Here is a 23,276-nt window from a genome sequence, read left to right on the forward strand (position 1 = left end):
TTATATAGGCCTACTTCAAAAACGTGATTTCACGACCACCTCAGCCCCACCATGGCTGGGGCTGAGGTGAGGAAATATTACCTTTCAAGATGGCCGGAAATGACACTTTTATATAGTAAAATTCATCATCATCACATTACCATTATAGTCAAAATGAAACGCCAACAAATTTCTCATGATCTTTTATCAGGAATCTACTTAATATCCAGGACGGCCTAATTATAGCTTACTAAGCTTTAACTATATATACTATATTATGATCAACAAATCACAACTTTTTAACGCATTTAGCACAATTTTCTTCACTTTTTATTGTTATTAATATTAATATCAATTATTACTATCATCCTCATCATCATTGTTATTATTATTATTATTATTATTATTATTACAATTAGTAGTAGTATTATTAAACAAACATTTAAAGAAACTTGCAAAAGGGTAAAAACGAAATTGAACCACAGTATCGCATTTCTATCTTAAAAGACCTGGCCTGAGATTTATGAATTTAAGATTTTTTTATATCACGCTTAGGCCTATGTGTTCTATTAGGCCTATGTATAACGTGTACTGATGCATATTTACATGTTTAGAGTATTAATTTTGAGTGATCCCAGGAAAGAATTTGTATTGGCTCAAGAATAAGCTTTAACATTTTAACACTGTGTACAAAGGGGGGGAGCCGCGGCTCCCACGGCTTCCCCCCCTGGATACGTCCCTGCAATCGGGTCCATTTCTAGCCGATCGGGCCCTAAGAAAAGTCTCATCTAAAGACCATGGAAACCCCAGTCTCAAATGTTAGCTAATGCCTAGTAATCGTTCTTTTTTGACTATTGTTTCTGTGTCTAATCTAGTATTCAAGACACTATTCTTCAAGTCCATATGAAAAGGTTAGGGCCTACCTTGGAGGATTTTACTTTGACTTTATCTTAAGTTCCCTTGACTGCAGAAGTCTTAATGTTAAAGGTGGAATGAACAACTCTTATGACTTTTAAATGTATAAAACTACGTAGGCCTATCCAAATTTATTTTTAACCACAATCCGTTCAAAATGTTCATGCAGCCAAACTCATCATGATTTAATTGTAAACCTTAATTGTATTGTGCATCTAAAAATTTTGAACAAACTTTTCAAATGAAACAAAAATTAACTTCAGTTGGGAGTAGATTTCCTATTCTTTTTAAAGTTGCTTAGATCTCATGTTATTAAATTTGAAAGAAATATTGCCATGGAGAAGAATACATGTTTAATATAAGAAATATCAGTTTAATGCTAAGTAAGCCTTATTTTGTATTGTTAATAAATGTGTTAATAAGTGTTTAAAGAAATTTAAAAGATGATTTTCTTGACGCTTTGTTTCCGGAATGCCCTCTGGTGAGAATGTGCTAGTGTTGGCTGCGTATAGCGATTTCAGGGAGCAGATAAAGACAATCTGTATCTGTTGTTTGTAATGCGACTAATTGTGGAGGGGGACATGGTATATTGCTGAAGCTTTCCTATTAAATTTATCGCATCAAAATATTGTAATTATTGTAATTAGTCCAAAATGAAAATTCATGTTACTTTGATGAGAGCAGATTAGCTCAGTCGCTAAACTGGTAATAGCCAATGTATGTGCGCTGAACCGTAGAAATTTATTTATTGTTTTGTTTTACTGGATTGCATTTTCAGTAGCATACAGTAGTACTCCTTTTCAAAATGGTCCAGTTACAAGGTATAGTAAAGTAAAAGTAATTAAACTTAAAGCAAGGTAAACAAATTTAGTGGGCCCCAGGTGGACAGGATACCCTTTAATCTTTCACACTGGATATAATATGATACATTATATGTCCTACAGTCGATGTCAGAAACTCATTATGCTGTTATGTATCAACAAAACCCATTTTTGTTGGGGTGATAGATCGAGGAGCATATTGGTTAGACCCCTTGCAGTCGGGGCCTTGCGGACCGCCTAACGAGAGCGCATAGGCATTGCGCCATTGCCCCATACAACGCATATTAATTTTCAATGTTCTGGGATTGATTTTTAACTGTGAAAATCAGTACACAAAGTGCCTGCACTATCAAAAGAATAAATAATCATTGTTATTATATATAATTAATGTGTACACATCTACGATCAACAACCAGATGTGGAATCAGGATTCAGTAAACAGGATAACCTGTTAAACCCTAATACTTCGTTAAATGCATTAGCCTTTTTCCAAAAGCAGTCAATTAATTACATCCATCAAGGATGTTACATATTCACTGCCATTGGTATGTTAGCTGGATTATGCTAAAACTAGTGAATGTATGTGTATTATTTAGTGGAGTTATATTTTTTGCATCTAGGGGAGAGTTTTTATTTATTTATGAATCAAGATTGCAGAAATTTTTAAAAATATATATCTATGAAAGTATAGGTTTTACTAAACAAAATGATTATCTCAAAGTATATGTTTCACTAAGCAAAATGATTTTCTCAAAGTACAAGGTTCACTAAGTAAAATGATTTTCTTAAATAGTGAGCGAAACAGCCCAAAATGGAATGTTACAGGGGCAAACAGATCTTCATCCGTCCTAAATACCTGGATGTTAAATGGCAAAGAACGTGGTTAATGCAGTGGCGTATCCAGGATTTTGAAAAGGGGGTTGCTGAATAGAAATATTACATCCACTGAACTTTACGGAAAGCGTAGAATAGGAATGTACTGTATTGTATCAATGGCTAAGACTACAGTACACCATAAATTGGTTGCTAAGGTCTTAAGTAACTTACTTTGCCATTTATTTTTCATTAATTTATTATTATTTTGCAATGCCCAGGCTGGAATGTAATCATACTTCTTTGGTTTTTTCTAGTTATGATTGAAGATTCTCCATCGTCATGCATCAACTGGCAGTCTTTCAATGAGTTCTTGCAAGAGGAGAATGAGTTGCAACAAGTCTCTCTCTTAAAGAAGGTACAGTGATTCCCTATCACATCGGCAGATTCAATTTTTGAGAATTAAAAAACAATTTGGAAAAAAGAAAATTGCATTTAAATTTAAACCTAAGAGTGCCATAACCAGCTATCTAGACTAGAGTGTAATAGACATACAATTTATTACCTCAGCCCCAACCATGTTGCCTTGGGGCAACCCCTTACTTCTCTTTTATAAGATACAGTGGAATCTAGTGTACATGAGCCAGATGTGTATGCTAGACATCCCATTTGGAATCCGTATCCAAGACTTGGTTTTATCAACAGAACCCTGAAGAGCGGTTTTAACCAGCCAATGCTCAATGTTAAGGTTGTAGATAGTGGTACACCTGCCTCACTATGCAGCCACTCTGCTCGCCAGACCACTTGTACGAACCTCAGGCTCATTTAGTTAAAAAGACATTGAAATACTCGCCTAAAAGTTATTAAATAATAATAAATAAAACTTGGGTAATTCACTAAATTTGATTGTGAATGATCATAAATATGTTATCTAAATTATATTTTCAGTTTGGCTCTGGATTAAGAAAGCTGGTTTGTCCGGGATTTGAAGAATCGCACTTGGAAGATTTGATTGGCATTCTCGCAGACATTCATATTAATGCACAAGCTCGCTGTGTGCTTCGTAGGACCATTGTTAGGTACAGAAGGCTGGATCGAGGCAGTTTTTGTTTTTGGGGAATTTCCATATCATATAAAAATTGTTATCAAATTTTAGCAATACCATGAGAATTTTTTTTTAGATTTATCTCTTTACTTAACGAATAGATGAATATCATGTCATCTGGTTTTATAATTGCAGTGCTGGTGTCAGAACTTTCTTGTCAAGGAGGCTAAGGTCCCTGACAAGGTGGTCCAAAATCCCTGACACGTGGTCAAATTTATTTGTTAGACGTGTTCCTGGCCCAGTTCTGATTGGTCAGTTTTTAAGTTTGATTGACACTCCATCTTGATAGATCGAGAAGCATATTGGTTAGACCCCTTGCAGTCGGGGCCTTGCGGACCGCCTAACGAGAGCGCATAGGCATTGCGCCATTGCCCCATACAACGCATATTAATTTTCAATGTTCTGGGATTGATTTTTAACTGTGAAAATCAGTACACAAAGTGCCTGCACTATCAAAAGAATAAATAATCATTGTTATTATATATAATTAATGTGTACACATCTACGATCAACAACCAGATGTGGAATCAGGATTCAGTAAACAGGATAACCTGTTAAACCCTAATACTTTGTTAAATGCATTAGCCTTTTTCCAAAAGCAGTCAATTAATTGTTGGTCAATTCATTTTTTGTCATTTTTTTTTTACGTTGGTCAATTCATTTTTTGTCATTTTTTTTTTACAAACGCCATCATGTATGGAATTCCAGAGAAGGTATTGTGTTCTTGATTTCAGTGAATTTTTTTTTTCTGTTTTCAGTCATTGCTATACTGGAAGATGTTCTTCACTCCATTGTTGCAAGAATAAGGTATACTTATGGGATGGGTGTACTTGAGTTGTGGGTTTTACTGAGAGTATATGGTGCTCACTCACTGCGTTGTACAACAGTTGTATGAAAATCATTCAATGAATCCAACTTCGCTCCCTGTGAGCGCTAGATGATACGATGCTGTCTGCTGATTACCAGTGACAGTCTAAACCTATCATCGTTAAATACGATCTTTTGCGTGTGTTGTGTCATTGCAGTCTTTATGGAATCGTGTCAACCGACGACCGTTGGTGGCAGAGAGTGCCCGGCTTTAGAGAGTAGGTTGTCATTCAGTTATATTTTGCATCCTGTCAATCAAAATTTATGTTCACATTTTTTTATGCTTACCAGAGATAATACTGAAAAGACTGCTGTTGGACAGAGTGAAATGATGCATCATTGCCTAGCAATAGTGAAGACCGCAAGAGTTTTAGTCCGTAAATGTTATTCAGAGTTACATGATGAAGTAACCAACATCGACAGCAAGATGAGGAGCCACATCCAAAACATAAGAAATGATGCCTGTCATATTTTAAAAGATGGTAATTAACCTATTTAATATATTTCATTATTTTGCTGTCATCATACACCAAAACTGTGCCTATTTTAAGTTGGTACAGTAATACAATGGTTCACATAACTATGCTTCATTATAAGAAGTGGGAAGTACAACATGACCTAGGTAAATTTTTAGATGAGTTTTGTTATGGGTAAGTTAAGAGCGCGCTGAAGCACATTGGTATGCATCGTAGTAAGGTTACGTCGTCAATTTTGTGCATGCACAAAATTTTTTCAACGTATTCCAGCATATATGCATGTACGTCCCACATATGCAGGCCATAAGTTGTATGTAAGTTATGTAATTGTTGACACACGTTGCTCATAATTCATAAGTTGAAATATGTCGAGATAATGTGTACCCAAAACATATTTCTTTAACCTATTAGTAACATGCTTCGAACCTATGTGAATTTATGTGGAACTTGCCTCCAATGTATAATGAGGTACGTAGGTGTATTTGACGTGTTCCGGACGACCAACTTACTGAATGTGTTTCTAACTTATGGCTACTGTATAATGGCATCTGTATAAGTTCCTAATATGTTATGTATATGTGTAACTCGTTATGAATACGCTGTGTATACGCCCAAAATTAAAAATTAAAAAAAAAAACATCAATAGTTTAGCATATGGCAGCATTATAGATAAATTTTGATACGTCCATAAGGAAATAGAGGCATCCAAATTAAAATGAGTTGATAAAAGTGAATTTGAACCTCCAATCTTATGATTTGAAGCTCAGTAACAGATTTTTCAATTTGCAGGGATGTAGTTATACTGGAGGGAGTTAGTCAGGGCCATCCAGCCCTGAAGTTTTCCACCCTATGTAAAGCCAATTTCATGGCCGTTCACCCACCATCATTAACCACATGCCCATCTTTAAAATACACTCATATTGTTTAGAATTTACCAACATTATCAACCACCTACTTTTAATTTGTCCACCACCTACCCTTTGATATCGTTTCTCAAGATGTATGTTATTTTATGAGTTATAAGTTCTTTTTTCAGGTCTGTTTTTTGCCGATTGTCAAAATGCAGCCGGTATGATACTTATTCAAATCATGCTACTACTGGCTGATCAAAAGCTGCCCGCAAAAGAAATTGCTGATGAGCACTGTATCGAGACACAAAAGTCAACAGTTATTATTGAGTTTCACTACCTTCCGCCACTGTCCAAGCTGTTTGTCTGCCAAGGTGTATTGGCAACTGTACCGAAAGATCATTTGACAAGGCATCTTGTGGATGATGATTCTCTTTTGGAAATGATGTTTCAACAGATCTGGTGTCTAGTGAGTGTGTGAGTTTACCTCTAATAATAAATTTATTCATATAATTATATATTATGCAGCATTGCACTAAATTTAATGATGAACCATTCCTTATTTTTTACGTAATCTTGCTGGCAGAGAGACAGCAGATAGACAAGGGAATACATTTAACCTCCTTGGCGGAGGAAAAAATGAGATACATTTGGATATCGGATTTGTGAAATGATTTTTTATCAACCTCAGATTAATGGAATCATTCTCTGCTCTCTCTGTTGCCCGAGCATTTGCATTATGGACAACTTGTGCAATATCGTATGTGGAAACTGAAGTTGACGATCTCAACACATTGAAAGCATTCACTGGTTACCAGGATATCCCACAAAAATTGTTAGAATATTCATGGACAAACTGGGATCATCCTATAGACGTAAGATTTTCTTTTTCACTTTTTATATACAGTACTAAGTCCTCTTCTCCCCTCCCCCAGGAGATTCAAGGGGATGGGGCAGTCAACCTGGGGCTCCTAAAAAATGATTTTTTTTTAATTGGGGAAAGAAAATTAATTTAAATTGAACTCTATGAGTCTCATTTTCAGCCATCAAAAGTGCCATAATCATAAATTTTCTTACCTTAGCTTCAACTATGTTGGGCCTGAGAAAAGTCTGTGAAAGTCTTTTCCTGGGCCCCTTCTATTTCAAATTCCTGGATCCCCTACTGACCCCTTCTGCATGTACTCCTTATTTGTGATTCCTATCTCTGATCTTGTTACTACAGTACTTTGTTAATCTCTAGCTTTTCAGTTGTGTTTATATTTTTTTTTACAGTGCATGAGGCATCAAGTGAATAGTATTTTTGGAAACATTATAAAACCTGTCTCTTATACACATCTAGATGTGTATAAGAGACAGCCTTCAGGCTGGCCAAAGGTTGTGCACTCTAAATAATCATGGCCTGCAATCACTAGTAAATGAACTTATGGATGATAAATTCCCAATTGGTGAGGTATGATTCTTTCTAAGTTTATGAAACAGAAACAGACCTTTATTGATTTTATTTTATTTTCAGGTGACACTTCCAAAACTTATGAAATGTAATCCTTCAAGTGTCCAGTACATTATTGAAACACTGCATAGTAGTAAGTGGGAACACCTGGATGTCCAGGGCATAAAGTCCCAGGATGTTAAGTTATCACAGCCTATGGTTCCCCAAATCATATCACCCCTGGATACCCAAGGCATGATGCCCCTGGATGTAAGAGAGACCGATCTTCTGAATGCTGAGAAAAAGAGACCCGAAAATGTTCAGGGCATGAGACCTCTTGATACTCAGGGCTCAAAACACATAAATGCTCAATCTTCAAAGCCCCTGGATATGCAGGGCAGCTGGCCCCTGGATGCTCAGGCCTCAAAGTCCCTGGATTATAAGGGTATGCGGCTCTGCATGCTCATGACGTGTTTAAAGACAGCTAGGGCCTCAAACATTACCATTACTGAGTTTGAAGATGATGAACAAGGTGACAAGATGTGGCATGGACTTGTTGGAAGAACAACGATCAGACAAGCTTTGTGTCACAAGAACAATCAGGTTATTTGTTATTCCATAATGTTTATCCACATTCAAAATTAACAATTTTTAAGACCATTTTTTTAGAGGGTGATCCTTCCAACATATCTTAGAAAGTTGGCTAATATTTTGCACCCCTCTTAAATAAATGGAATAATGTGATCACCAGCAAAGACTCATGATGAGGCTCAGGGAGTGAGATTTTTTAGTTGTGAGAAAAAATCCTGGGCTGTCACAGGATTTGAACCCAAGACCCTGGGGTTGGAAGGCAAGCATCTTTACCACCAAACTACATCTCCACTTCAATAGTATAATACAATTTTTAATAGTATACATTATATTCTGATAGCAGCCTGTCTACATCATCTTAACATTTATTTAACAAGAAATGAAAATAATATAATTTGTTTAGGTTCGTCTAGATACGTTTGCTTTGATTTGCGATACAAAGAAAACTGCAGAAGTCTTGACTGATTGCGATTTTGATCTGATTAAATTCTTTCTACCGTACAACCTGAGCAGCCACTTACCATCCTTTAGGCAGCAGTTGATGATGTTAATAAAAAAGGTAATACCAGGATGAACATTACTGTTGAATTTATGTTTGTAGTATTGATAAATAACATTTAACTTGACGGTCTGTTTTGTGAATGCTTACCATGGTGAGAATTGCTTAAAATATGGCCCACTACAATGGACTATTCAATTAATTTCAAGGGAAGTGCCATGAAAACAATTTTGTGTATAAATCCATTCATTTAAGTATCTGTCCTACAGTCCTGAACTTTCCAACATCACCTTGAATGAATTTTCTTGATGTAATGAGTTATGATGCTTTTGTTTTTTCTCCTGTGACTGAGGGAATAATTTTACTTTGAGAAAAAATGTGGGACTGTGTTAAGCTCTGTCCAGATTATTAAGTTTTCTTTGACAAAAAACTGTTGTATGCCCATATATAGTCATGATGTGCCTATATATGGTCATGATGTGATGTCATCATGACCATATTTAGGCATGTGACATATGTTTGTCAAGTAAGATGTGATAGTCTGTACAGGGCTTGGAGCTTTGTCTACACTATCAAATTTTATGTGTAAAAAAAAAGTGATGTGCCCATATATGGGTGTGATGACGCCTAATCACATATTATCAAATTGTATCAAAAAAAGTTGAACGTGTTCAACTCTTATGTTCCATCATATTTTACTTGACGCTTTTTTGATGAAATTTAATAGTGTAGACAAAGCTTTAGACTTGCACAGTGGCAACGCTATGAGGGCTGAAGCTAGGGCATTGGGCTTCCAATTGAAAGATTGGTGGGTCATGTCAGAGACGGGTCACTTGTGTCTGACCTGTGTCCTTGTGCAAGTCGTTTTATTTAAATTTTGGGGCTCTATCTGACATTTTTTTTTTTCAGCTTCTAATAAGGCTACAAGACAGCGGCAGACTCCATTACAAGAACTCTAAGACAACAAACTGCCCCAGCCAATCAGAGTCAGCTAACAGGATACATGAATATAAGGTGAATGCATTAGCAAAATAAAATGTCAATGTCTTTATTCTTGTGTTGTCCTTATGCTCTGTCCAGATTCTCAAATTTTGTTTGACAGATAATGTTGTACATAGTCATGAGGTGCCCATATATGGTCATGGTGTGATGTCGTCATGACCATATTTAGGCATGTCACATGCTTTTGTCAAATAAAATTTGATAGTCTAGTCTAGATTGGTTTCATAGATTTGATTTATTAATTTATTCTGAGTAACCGAGTGCCTATTTAAAAATGTGAACAGTTCTCCATCTTTCATTGTTTTCATTTGGCTGAACCCCTACTTTTTTAGAAACCTCCCCCAACCCCCCCCCCCCCTTCTCAACCTCCCCCCCCCCTTCTCTGATAGATCATAACACCTCTCGTTTTGCATTCAAAAATCATCAAAAGATGATAGGATTTACCATTTACATGCTGGAATGTTTCAAATCGAGGTGGCTTTGCCCTTTAACTCTACAAAAGTTCTTCTTTTGAACCCCATCAAAGCACCTACTTGCCACAAGCCATCTGGCTCTCAGAAAGCCCTTTCACCATGAGTTCTGTTATGGACCTGTACCCCCATCTACTGCTTTTTGTTAGAGAGTGTAAACTTGATTGAGCAATTTCAAAATCAATGTTAATGCTTTGTATTGCAGGGCTTTCTGGATTGGTTTGTTGAGCTGCTGTTTTCAGGATTACAGTCTGGTTCCTGTTACTCAACCAGGGTTTCATCACTCTCGGCTCTGTCAATTTTGAGCAAATTTCAGTCTGGTAGGTATATGTGTTTCTCTTTATTTATAGATCTTTATCATGTGCAAGATCCCTCCAATTAAAGACCGCCTTTGTTATGAGGTTTCCATGGTCTTAGCAGCCTTTGTCTCTAATTGGAATAATAAAGATAAGACATTTAGAGGTGGTCTTTAATTGGAGGTGTTTTTATTTTAAGTGTTTTTAGTTGGAGGAGACCTGTAATTTACTTTGTAGCATTTACTTAACAGACACACAGACAGATTCAGACACAAGTAAGACAAAACTTATCAACAGACATATAGACCCACATACCTACTCTCTCATTATTAGCCTGATTATATTTTTATACGCAGGACACATTTTTGTACAACATTAGCCATTTTATATTTCATTCTTACAACCCTATATCCTTGTCATCATTATTTCTAATTGAGAATGCCTGATTTTGTTTTAATTAACTTCACTTGCATTTCTCTTCAGGATGTAGTTGGTATGATGACAGTACTATATTCAGTCCCAAAAATGTTAAGCTTCTTCTAAGATGTTTTACTGACCCTTATGAAAGTAATAAGGTCATGGCCTTTAACCTCTTGGTTCCACTTACTCAAGAACAGCTTGGAATGCAGGTAATTAATGTACGTTTACTGGTAAAAACAAATGAAGAAGTAGTCTTTACTAATGAGCAAATATCTGGAGAGACTATTGTATATTGTTCTTCTTAGTGTGGTTGTTGGATGTTGTAATAAGTTTGATATCTCAAACTTACAGACTTAGCACCATGACAAAATGATAGAGTGTATTATTGTTGGTGTTTGTGTGATTATTAAAATTACTCATTTAAATAAAATACAAAAAAATTAGACTGTTTCCAGATCATGATAATTTATTGATAGTTTTTTTGTGGTGTTTTAAATTAAAATTTTTAATTGGAATTCATAATCGTTCCTCAGGACCTTGGACGGCTGAATACCCTATATAAAGTTGCCATTGAGCTTGGATGCAGCACACGTCCGCACAATTGCGAGACTGCTTCGTTCATGCTACGGTTCCTCAGCAGACAGCTTGAACCTGCTATTAAGCATAGCTCCAGTTACCATGACAATCTACAAGGCATTGTGGGAGATATGCTTGATTCCTTATCAGAGCAAGTGGAGGTTGCGAACAGAAGCTTGATAGAAGCGGCAGGGACAAGACCAATGTACGGTGTTCTGCATTGTGTACGAGAGCTAATAGAAGACGTGAATTTTCAGTAAGTAACACTTAAAATGGACCAATCTACTAAGCCACACCCCTTGGATATTGTTTCTAGGGAGTGGCATAATAACTATGAGGTATCACTGGCTAAAACCTGGGCCCCAGACCTTAAAGGGCCAGTGATTTTTTTAGGCTTTTTGGGCCATACCTTGGCCAAGCTGGACCTTTTTTAGGGGCACTAATGTGTAGATAAACATCAAAATACTTCCTTAAAACATTGATCACACCAATGAGATCTGGGCTTTTTCTTTCATGCTAGTAGGGCCCTGAAGAAGATTTAGCCATGGGCTTTGGACTACTGCTGTACAATGGTCCCACAAAGTGAAAGCCATAAAACAAGTTTCTATATTCTATGAGCAACGACAATAAATATGAAATTAAAATTATGTCGTTCTTATATAGCGCTTCATGCCTTCACAAGGCCTCTAAGCGCTTCACATTACTATTATTATTATTCATGGCCCTGCCTATTGAATGGTCTGATATTGGATAGACGCTAAATTTCATTTCAAGTCCATTGTATGTCAGTTATTGAGATTACAATACACTGCCTTCTATAGGTATTTCTCTTTTGCTTCAGATAGAATTTCTCTTTTTTGTAGTGAGCTTACTGTATCAGTGACTGCCAAGTACAAGCAGCTTATTGATAAATTGTTGTTGATGTGTTACCAAGTGGCTAAGGTTGTTTCTCCTGTAGTGTGCAATTCATCACCAGAGGGATATCATCCAGCCAATCAGGAGCGAGATGGTTCAGGTTTGAGATATTTTAGCTTCCACATGTATGCAAAATAGAATTCCTGAAAGTAGCATCTGATAGTTATAATCAAGATGTGAATGATTCTTCGCTTAGCATCACAGTCAGTTACAAGAAAAAAATAAATAAGATAAATAAATAAATAATAAATTCTCTTACTCATCGAGCTTCTCCTCTGCTCCCCCCACCCCCATTTTAAGACGCCTAGATATGCTACTCATGGTTACAGATGCAAAAAGTAAGAACAATAATTAAATCATTCATTTTATATTTTGTAAGTAAGTACATATAAAAAGATACATAACAGATGATGAAATAGTATACAATATAATGATAGAAGTTGAATATAGCTTAACTTTTTACATAATTTGGCAATGTCTTTTTAGTAGTTAATCATATATATATTTTTTAATGCTTAGTTATATCAGGAACACCATAAATTTCTACCAGCCTTTTTTTTATTGACTAAAAAAAGTTTAATACTGTACAAATATTCATTTCAAGATTGCCTTGGCTTCTCTTCAGATGTTCCACAGATTGATGATGTTGCAGCAGTTGAACCGACCTATGGGTCAAAGGTGTTAAATGTGACTCCGCAAGCACTATTGGTCTGTTGTTGGCGTAGCATGAAAGAGGTGTCGCTGACGTTAGGCAAGATATCGCAACAGCACGAAAAAGGCCAGACACTTTTGAGTCAACAACAAGTATGGCGATTAAATAAGTGTTTTTTGTTCAAGAAAGGATAGTTTCAAGATCGATATAAGAATAATATTATTACATTTCACTTCACTAATATTTATAGTGGCTCACATTTAAATATTTTATCCATCCATGCATCTTGTGACTGACTGATGTACAGCTCTTGGTCTCATTTGAATTCAAACATACTCACTAACTGTTAACTGTTGTGATATTTTTTTGTTGGCTTGCATTTCAATAATTTATGCATGTGTGAAATAAGTTCTTAGATTTGAACCTCTTTTATTAACAGGTGAATGAAATGGGGGAGTTTTTCATTAAGCTTTTGTTGGAGTCAAAACACAGAGGAGCATTTGAACTTGCGTCAGTTGGATTTAACCAACTTTGTGTTGTTCTGTGGAGGTAAGTGTTGACAAAGATATTAAAATCACCAACAACACTTACAGGTACTAAAAAACATCTACAAAAAACCTTTCAGCTTTTAAATATATTTTTTAATCCCTGCAATGTAAACAGCATTTTGAAATAACTTGATGTGTAATTTAAGGGGCATAGATTTGATTTTTTAAGGTGGCAATACATGTTTCTTCAAAACAAATTATGACTTCTATATACCTTTAATTAGTAATAATAATAAAATAATAATAGTCATCTTTGTTTTTATTTTTGATGTTTCGTATTGTTATTTTGAAATTTTTTTTCAAAAGGAGTACTGTTGCTCCATTACAGTCTTTACCGAAGAAATGGTTGAAAGATTTGCTGAATGACATCTGTGCTGGCGGAGACTTACTTTGTGCCACAAGACGCAGTGCTGGTGTGCCATTCACTATCCAGGTATATAACAAAAAATGAATATAGATTTTAATAGGAAACAATAGTATATTTTACACACATACAAATGATCACTTTGACCTAACCACCCTTTTTTCCACTTTCCCCCCCCATTTTTAAAATATTCAATAATCTTTATCTCATTAACCGTTCCCAAGTTTTTCTTCAAATACCCTTTTTGTGTCTTAGTGAATTCGTAATTATTTAGTTTTAAAATTATTTTGAAATTACAATTATATTGTTAATCAAATTATATAAAACTTCTCCATTAATTAAAGTTCTCTTACAAATTTAATAATTTAATTAAAAATGTGTTCTTTTATTGGTAGGCCCTGGTCACGTCTGAACCCAGCTCATTACGAAGGCAAAGTCTACAGGAAGCTATGGCCATACTGCTACCACTAGTATTCCCAGCAGAGCAGAATGGTAAAGAAATTACCCCACAAGTATGTATAGTAATAATGTTATGTCTACAATGCCCTGATCCCCCCTACCCATCCCCTTCCATTATAGTATAAAGGAAAGGTATCTAATTCATGTCTGACTTGCTAAAGCTTTATGTGTACCCAGGACAAAATGCTGAAAAGTCATAATCCAGAGTTTCACACCCATTAGTCCTACTATCTGTTCCAATTTTACCAACTCTTGATGATGGATGTTAGATTTTTAAAAACATGAAAAAAAAATAAAGCATAAACATGACTTCTATTTCTTTTTGAGTGTGCATGGTATTGTTCTACAGTAGCACTGAATGAAACTTTTTTAATTAATAATTTCATTTTTAAAATTTTTTTTCAAATCAACTTTTTTTAGTCATTTTAAATTATGCCAAATATGTAGGTGATTTAAGTATATTGCAAACTTATTTATTTTACATTTAAATGTACTCTTATTTGTAGGTACATGCATTGAACATTATGTGTGCATTGTTTAGAGACACAAGGCTTGGGGAGGATGTGTATTCGTTCATTGCAGATGGAATGAGAGCTGCAATATTGGGTTTCAAATCACGATTATGGATAGTGAGTATATGAGCACTTTAATTAATGCTAATATCATTTCCACTGAACATTGTATTTGCCATGGATATTGGCGTTCTCATCATCTTTATTTGGCCATTGCCTCAAACTCCATTCTCGTCTATCCTTTGCCAGATTTGCCCAGTTCACTTCAAGCTCTGTTAGGAAAATATCCATCTCTTGTTTGGCCTTCCTCTCTTTTTTTTTTTTTTTTTTTTGTTTCTGTAGGCGTCCATACTGTTGTCTTTTTAGTCCATCTGTTATGGTCCATTTGAGCTACATGGCCTGTCCAATCCCGCTTGATTTTACACAGTTTTTCACAGACACTTTAACCATTGTTGTCTTTTTGACATCTTCATTTTTCCATTGATCGAGTCTACTGCAGCTGCTGAGGATTGGCGTTTTAGAATAATATATTAATAGTATGTAATATTTTTTTACAGTTGTAAATTTATTATCTTTGGTTATGTAGCTATATTTGTAACAACACTGCCTTTTTTTTAATTCCAGGTTCGTAATTCCAGCACCTTGTTGTTTACAGCACTTGTGAATCGCATTTTTGGTGTGCGTAGAGAGACAGAAGAATTAGCTCGCAAAAATTGGTATGAAAAGTTTAGATCTCCCTTTAATTAAATACCACTCCAATTAGGGTCACCTGAAATTAAAACCATTTTCTGCAGCCCTGTATGATCACTTATCTTTTATCTTTATAATAATGATTTTTTTGTGTGTCCAAAACTGCAAAAAGACCATGAAAACCCTGGTGCCAAATGTTGCCTTATATTGGAGAGAGACTTGTATATAAGTATATCAAATTAAGGCCATCAAATAAGCTCTGTTAAAATGTGAGAATAGATTTTTTAAATACAACAGTAAAAAACGGACATGTAATCCTCATATACACTCATGCATAATACCAGCAATTGCAACTGCAAGCGGTCCAACTCTCGTTGTTTTGTTTAGACGTAATCCTTTTTCAAAAAGTACAGCCACGAAGGGGCGTGTCCTTGACATGCAGTTCTACACTCCTTGATAATACCCTTACGCATACATTCAAAAATTTCGAGCTTTGTAGTTTTAATTTATCTAATTTGATAGGGCTTATCTAATATGTTCTTATTTTCCTTTACGTGGCAGCATGACAGGACGAGAGTTCTTTACTCGCTTTCCGAGTCTCCATGGATTCCTACTGGAAGAGTTAACTGCTTGCATTGGATCCCAAACCGGCATGGACGCAGGATACCTTCAGCCAAGCGTGTTTCCCATCTTGCTCCTCCTATCAAGATTGTACCCATCACCTACTGATGGAGCAGACTCTAGTTTAAGTCTTGCACCCTTCATTTCTATGGTCCAGAGGTTAGTAATGCTATTCTTAAAAGGAAGTTTATTTTTGAGTGTATACGTCTCTTCTGTGTATAAGGGGGTGTGTGAGCGTGTGTGTTAGTATGTATATCTGTCTGGAGTTGGAAGACAACTTCTATACATTGATCATGAATATAACATGCATGTACAAATTATAAATAATAACTGTTCTGGAATGTGGGAACATATGATGTTTTATAAGTCAATCATGACATCATCCCTGCAACTCTAAATGTGTATGTAGTTACTCCAAATGTAGCGTAGTTAGGAAATCGTTGCACGATTTTTACCTGCCTGCACTGACCAAAATGTCAGTGACTGTATGCTTTAAGAAATGTTTATTTCTTTGACGAATGTATCAAAATAGCATTACAAACAAGTTCTTCTAACACAATAAAAATTACAAGGTTTATTCATTGTATCCGTACTGTACTGCTAATGTATACGCATACTGCAGGAACACAAATCGGCATACGCATAGCTAAATGTACGCACGCACTTGCAGGCCCTCAGGAAATTTTTTCGAGCATTAAATTTAACCTTCGTATAATAATTTTCCTATAGTTTACTATGCGGAGCTGTACTATTTGCTTATATTCTTATTAACCATAGCTCTTCAATGATGTAAAGAAAACAATTGTCAGAGTCAGGATTCAAAACCTGCAATCTCTCACTATTCAGGCTAGTGCCGTACCGTTAAAATGCATACAACTTTTTCATTGAAGATGTGGTTCAAGTGCTATTTACAAGACACGAACGATAGCAGCAAGATCTCTAGCTTCTTTGATTCCATCTGGTGAGGTCTTGAAGATGGTGGAGTTTCTCATCAACTCCCTACCAAAATGGCAGACACAGAAGCATCACCAAAATGAGATCCATGGAGTACTTTTGCAGGTGTGAAAGTTTTTTTCATATACTTTATTTATAGCATTAATATTATTCATTTTTATATATCATAGGTGTTAGAAGTGGAGATGTGGCAGAGTGGTTAATGATCAGCTTAATTTAACAGATTACCCTAAAACACATCTACGTCTATTGTGTGCTCATCAATGCTTGTTTAAAATGTTTAAAAATAATAAAATCTAATACTTAATAAAGAAGACAATATTATACAGTGCACCTCCAATTCAAGATCCCCCTCTAGTTTCGAGACCCCTCTAATTCGAGACCACTTTTTCTAACATCCAAATAACAATCATCGATCCTTTATCATAAAGATAACCATTTAACTGGAGACCAAGAATACCCATAATTTGAAGGTCCTAAACATGGTCTTTAATTGTAGGATGAACTTTAATTTTGTTCATTATAATAAGAGGAAATATAGGTTTTTGAAAAAACATATAACATAATTTAGTAGCTGTCTAATTACAATGAAATTATTGATATCGATCTTTAATATATTTTAGTTTTTTCAATAACTGTTTCTTCTGGTTTTTTTTTTTTTTCAGGTACATATGCTCCTACAGAACCATCTGAAGGGAAGTCAGCAGTCGTTTGTTGCCCGGCAACACAGTCTGCTTCAACAGGCTGTTGCATCATTCAAGAACTGCATGTGGTTAGCCACCAGGTAAATCTCACACCTGAAGCTCTGTCCACACTATCAAATTTTCTTTGACAAAAAACTGTTGTATGCCCATATATAGTCATGATGTGCCTATATATGGTCATGATGTGCCCATATATAGTCATGATGTACAAATATATGGTCATGATGTGATGTCATCATGACCATATTTAGGCATGTCGTATGGGTTTTTTTTCGGTTTTTTTTCAAATATAATTTGATAGTCTGGACAAAGCGTAATACATTGTTCTTGTATTTTTGGCAAATAAATACTTTTCTCTCAATTTTAAAGATACTTTATATTTTTGATATGGACATGTTTTTTGTTACAAAAGAAATATATGCTAAATAAATAAATAAAATAGATCATTGTCGATAAGTTCCAGAATATAGAAAAAAATTATATTTTAAAAATTCTAAATAAACACAGAGAACTACCTTCCAAACCTATGGTCCTGTGTTCAACTCCTATAATTTACAAGGATTTTTCTCGCAAATAAACACAGCTCCACTCCCTAAAGCAAAACATTCACTGCGTGGTACGAAGGCCATACGACTACTCCAACTCTGCACCCTGTGATGATGCGACGCTGTTTTCTGATTGTCATTGGAAGTCTGAACAGATTGTAATTAAAAATGATTTGTTGCATGCGCATGCTTTCTCTACAGAATCGCATCGACTGACTACCGTCTAGTGCAGTAAGAACCCCTATTAAGCCTCATAATGTGGGAGAGCAGACTATTAATACTGAAAAAGTTACCCAGTATCTGGGGCGGAAACATAGGGGGTGCCGACGGTGTGATCGCTCCCCTAAATTGTTTTGAAAAAAATAATTGTTGTATTGTATTGTTAAAATATTATATTTCTCATATGAACATTACTGTTAAGATTGTTAAAGTATGTGCAATTTCCAGGCACCCTGAGGTACATATCCTCAGCCCCAACCTTAGGTTCTGTGGACTCTCACAAACACCCTTCCGCCAAATCGTGTATCCACCCCAGAGTATTTATAAACAATTGTTTTGATTTCTCTCTCTAGTTCAAATCAATGCGCTGTTACACGAGCAGAGTTCTTAAACATCCTCAACACATTTGTGATGGATTCATCGTGGCTGCAAACACACTTCCCTGGACTAGTTCATCAGGCTGACCTTAAAGAATTGCAGGAGGATGTTGTCAGAGCAGCTTCTCATGATGGCTCTCCTCCTCCTGATGTGGTATCATTGGATCATGTGGCATTAATGCAAGCAATCACAAACACCCACGTTTATAGCTGTAAATCAAATTTTACCACAGAATTTAGAAAACATTTATATGAAAAGGATATTCAAGTAGATCCACCTGAAAGCGATAAACTGTTGTCAGACAGTAAAACTATCTGTTGCACCTTGAATGGCAGCTCTTGTGCAGGAACAGTGATTCAACATTTGTCCTCTAATCTCTACGAAGTCAGAGTCCTTGTGTTGGAACATATCCTTGTAGAATTAAAGCATGATTCACACTGGGGACATGAAAGGACATGCTTCCAGAATGTCTGCAAGAGTAAGGACATATTCAAGCAGCTAGGCTTTATGTTAGCTTCAGAAACACATCATGATTGTAAAGTCAAGGTAATCACTTTTATATTGCTACTGCAGGTTATTGGAGCTACAGGTATGATTTTTGCCATCCACTTCCAGGGTCCTGGGTTTAATTCTTTTCAAGTGACAGTGTGCAGCAAATAATTCTGAAAAGCTTAATGTGTGTACCTGTGCAATGTATTGTCATGTGATGTTTTGCCTTTTAATCTCAGGCTTGTGGGTTTGAGTCATTTGCTGGTGACTGTGCTTGTGTCCTTAAGGAAATCCTTGTGATGGGTGGAGGTGGGGGGAAGTTGCGGGTAATGTGCACACAGTTAAGAAAATACTATGCATTTCAATATCTATTTAGAATTAACTTTAACATGCATACAGTAGGCTATTAAGCAAAGGTATATGAACCTCAGGATATCTGTATTCTTTTTTTTTTACACTTAAGATGTTGTAATGAATACAAACATTTCTGATCCTATTAGTGTAAATGTATTTTTGTTGCTCTTAAATTCATCTTTATTTTACTTTCTGTTCGAAAGTTTGGCTATATAATACATGACTAATATACCGACAAAAGCAAGACTTTAGACTCTTTAAAAAACTCAGCAAGAAGGTGGAAATAGCAGATGCAGACATAAACTTTCTTAAAAATTATTATCATTATTAATGTAGTCATCACTGTGGTCTCACTTTATTGCTCATATGTTTCAGTTACTAGAAGTGCTTAGTCGTCATCCGGTGGCACATTGTTTCCCATGGAGTCTTGGTGATGGTCGTCAGCTAACATGCACGCAAGCCGGGGATTTCATTCTGAGCTTAATTGGTGGGGACAGTGTAAGGTAAGTCTGGTAACAGCGATAGTACTAAGTGTTGTTGCATTGCTATAAATCTGGTAATAGTGCAGCTAAGACTGGTAGTAATGCTACTTGGTCGGGTAACAGTGCTACTAAAAGTTTGATAGTAATGCTACTAAGTCTTGTGACATTGCTACTAAGTCTGGTAGCAGTGCTACTATTTCTGATAACAATGCTACTTAATCTAGTAGAAATGACACATTTCTACAAATCTGTTTCTTTCATTTAGAGATGATCTGGTTGGTGGCGTCCTTGCTCTCTCAAGTGTTTTGATTCCATTTGTATATGAATCAATGACAGAGGTAATATACTTGCATTAGCAATTTATACATTAATTTTTTGGTGGCTCCTGTGTAATTTATTCATGCAATCCACATGTTATAGTTAAAGGATATTACATTTTGTTTTACTCCACAGGATGTGGAAGCTCAACCTGGAAGAGATTTTATCAAATATGTTATTGAGCTGATGGACAAGAACAGTTATGCAGAACATACAACTCAGTTGAGACTCAGTATAGTGCAGACACTCAACAAAACTGCCCTCTATGTCCTCATTGATCATAAAAATCATCTGGGTAAAATATTCTCATACTTACCTGTACAGTACTTAACTTGGTCAGACTAACAATCCTGATATTTTCAGTGATTGAACCTAGGACGCTGGAACTGGACACCCTGACCAGTAAACCATGAAAAAACTTTTTTGTATTAGACCTAATAGCATCTCGCTATAGTAAATTTTATACAGTGTGGACTGCCTGGGAAACATTTCCCATGGTTATGCTAACTGTGCAGTTATTTTAGCTGATAAATAACAAGGAGGTTTAACCACGCTGGTTTTACTGAGCAGGGAAGAAATTAGTGAATCATTCATTTTTTAATCATTTTAATGTTTGAAATGGTTTTTTGTGTATTTTATTCACTTTCACAGGTGAAGTGTCAGTGACCGCTTGGAGTGTTGTGTTGCGATTACTGCAGGATAGTGACTCTGATATTAGGTCATCAATGACAAATTGTGTCCGTACTCTTGCAGAACACACGCCTTCTATACTTTCCGATAGTAAGTCATCAGCGTTCTTTCATAATTGAATATTCCGTTGCTGTCATGGAATTGATCTGGTGTTCTGGATTAAAAAATTATTTTGAGGCTGTGGCTGGCCAGGCACTTCATCTGGATTGCTTCGCTTTACACATGAATTAAACAGGCACACGGTAGACTCATGAAGTGTCGCATATATTCAATCAGCTTCTTTAAATTGTAGAAATAAATTGTCAGAATCTTGTGCAATCAATTTTTTTTATTAATATTTACCTGGATAACCTCATAATTTCCATTGCTTCTTTAACTAAAAAACACCTTCAAAATAATAGAACCACCTGTTTTAGACACCCCATGATCACATTAGCAAAGACATATGCATCCTCAACACTTTATCACTTTCACGAATCCACATTTTATGCTCACTTCATCTGTGCCAAATTCCTTAAAACAAACAAATTTAATTCAATGATCGGATTTTGCATTATGCTGTAGGTCAGTTTTATTGGGACGTGCATGCACGCTTGGGCCTCCAGCTAGCTGTCGATATGATGATTGACATACATCACTCAAAGAATACATGTTCCTTGTACAAGATGATCTTCAGCTATGTGATGGGAGAACCAGAAGACTTCATTCTTGAAGAGGTTTTTATTGTCCTTGTATTAATATAAACTCTTAAGCCAAACATAATCTATCAGTTTGTTAGTGTTTAATCAGATAAGAAGCAGAACCTTACTGGACTTCAAAGTAATGGACAGATGTATGATTTGTTTGATCAAATATGTCTGAAGAACTGTCAAACGTTTGCCTTCTGGGTAATGTTTATCAGACATACCTTATCAACTAGAGCTTGCCCAACATCCAATAGCCGTAGGAGACTAGAAACGAAGGCTCTGGAGAAACTATCGAATTTGATTTGACAATAACATGTGACATGCCTAAATATGGTTGATGGCGTCACAGTATATCACCATATATAGGCACATCATTACCATATATGGGCATACAACAGTTTCTTGTCAAATAAAATTTGGTAGTCTGGATAGAGCTTTATTAATTACTTATCTGAAGACAAAACTATCATTATAATTTGTTTGATCAGATATTATTAAAAGCATGAAAGATACAGTATCAGATTTTTGTTAAGACATGGCTTCCATAAGTCATAGAGGACAGGCACTGACTTGACATATCTCCAATCATTTTGTTCATTTTAGTAGGTTTTTTTTTAAATAGTATTTCAACAATTTTTTTGTTAACAGGTTGAAGATGATAAACTTTTTGACAGAGGAGAAGCCAACACAAACCATGAAGAAGTCGCGTTATTAAAGATCTTGCTGAAAAGTTTTACAAACCATGCTGATCTACACACACATGTGAAATCTAAGCTAGATAGCGCCCTCTATCAGTCCATGGTAATAGCAAGGCTTGAGAAGTTTCTAAGCTGCAAAAAGTATCATAAACTTACTCTGGAAAATGGATTCATTGATGCAGCTAGTTATGAAAACATAGATCTGGAATTAATGCATCTTTGTGCTGGTGTTGTCCTGCTCCAGAGGACATTTGCAGAAACCTCTTTGAGAAAGGTGAACCAACTCTGGAGTTCAGTACAAGAAAAATGTCAATTTGTAGGATACACCCCAGACTTTGACACAATTTTTGGTGAACTAGAAAGTAGTTAATATTAATGATATGATGATAATAATTAATCGTAATAAATATAATAATAATGATAATAATTCTAGATTTTTGTACACAAATTAAAATAATTGACAATAATACAGTAATCTTTTTGTAAATACTTTCATACAGGTAACTTGTTTGAGACAAACATATTGATATACAAAAAGGTCTTAATGATTGTGTAGCTCATATATCCCCTAATTGTTTGCAAATCAATGTTGATATCAGGCAATGTAACATTGGGTTGAATCATGGCATAAGCTTTCAAACTTCTTTTCCCACTTCCGAGCAATCGAGAGACTGGTTGAATAAATTTTACCTTTCTGTATAATATGCGCATTTTGTGGTTTCAGAAATACTTTTCTCTTTGATAAATTAATGTAATTTTTAGCCCTTTAAAGATTGTGTAAAGTTGTACTACGTTGAGTGACTTTGATCTTATCTTTATCAATGAAACATAGGGTTGAATCATGGCATAAGCTTTCAAATTTCTTTTCCCACTTCTGAGCAATCGAGAGAC

At 35.6% G+C, this 23,276-nt stretch overlaps 1 protein-coding gene and 2 long non-coding RNA genes across 3 annotated transcripts in view; all 3 read left to right on the top strand.

Moving 5' to 3' along the window:
* The window catches only part of LOC117105870, an 8,155-nt gene extending 4,292 nt beyond the window's left edge, over positions 1 to 3,863 (top strand). The window contains exons 2-3 of the long non-coding RNA XR_004444954.1: positions 2,846 to 2,946; positions 3,477 to 3,863. This is a non-coding gene — a long non-coding RNA (uncharacterized LOC117105870). The remainder of the gene's footprint in view (positions 1 to 2,845; positions 2,947 to 3,476) is intronic.
* Positions 3,864 to 4,388: 525 nt separating this feature from the next.
* On the top strand, positions 4,389 to 6,096 carry LOC117105871. The gene is made up of 3 exons (XR_004444955.1): positions 4,389 to 4,440; positions 4,792 to 4,982; positions 6,013 to 6,096. It is a non-coding gene; the product is annotated as an uncharacterized LOC117105871 (long non-coding RNA).
* Positions 6,097 to 7,430: 1,334 nt separating this feature from the next.
* Positions 7,431 to 23,276, top strand: part of LOC117105872 (thyroid adenoma-associated protein homolog) — a gene marked incomplete in the record, with an annotated part of 24,308 nt that continues 8,462 nt past the window's right edge. Inside the window, 23 exon segments of the mRNA XM_033247185.1 lie at positions 7,431 to 7,856; positions 8,248 to 8,403; positions 9,253 to 9,357; positions 10,021 to 10,135; positions 10,595 to 10,740; positions 11,065 to 11,363; positions 11,971 to 12,122; positions 12,648 to 12,826; positions 13,114 to 13,223; positions 13,529 to 13,655; positions 13,982 to 14,098; positions 14,552 to 14,674; positions 15,182 to 15,273; positions 15,809 to 16,027; positions 16,759 to 16,927; positions 17,488 to 17,606; positions 18,644 to 19,214; positions 19,887 to 20,014; positions 20,259 to 20,331; positions 20,447 to 20,606; positions 20,963 to 21,091; positions 21,566 to 21,717; positions 22,336 to 22,481. Of these exon segments, the coding sequence (XP_033103076.1) occupies positions 7,470 to 7,856; positions 8,248 to 8,403; positions 9,253 to 9,357; positions 10,021 to 10,135; positions 10,595 to 10,740; positions 11,065 to 11,363; positions 11,971 to 12,122; positions 12,648 to 12,826; positions 13,114 to 13,223; positions 13,529 to 13,655; positions 13,982 to 14,098; positions 14,552 to 14,674; positions 15,182 to 15,273; positions 15,809 to 16,027; positions 16,759 to 16,927; positions 17,488 to 17,606; positions 18,644 to 19,214; positions 19,887 to 20,014; positions 20,259 to 20,331; positions 20,447 to 20,606; positions 20,963 to 21,091; positions 21,566 to 21,717; positions 22,336 to 22,481 (3,974 nt within the window).

Source organism: Anneissia japonica, unplaced genomic scaffold, assembly GCF_011630105.1.
Source record: "Anneissia japonica isolate Jap-2015-1 unplaced genomic scaffold, ASM1163010v1 scaffold287754_len4335492_cov202, whole genome shotgun sequence".
Taxonomy (NCBI): Eukaryota; Metazoa; Echinodermata; class Crinoidea; order Comatulida; family Comatulidae; genus Anneissia; species Anneissia japonica.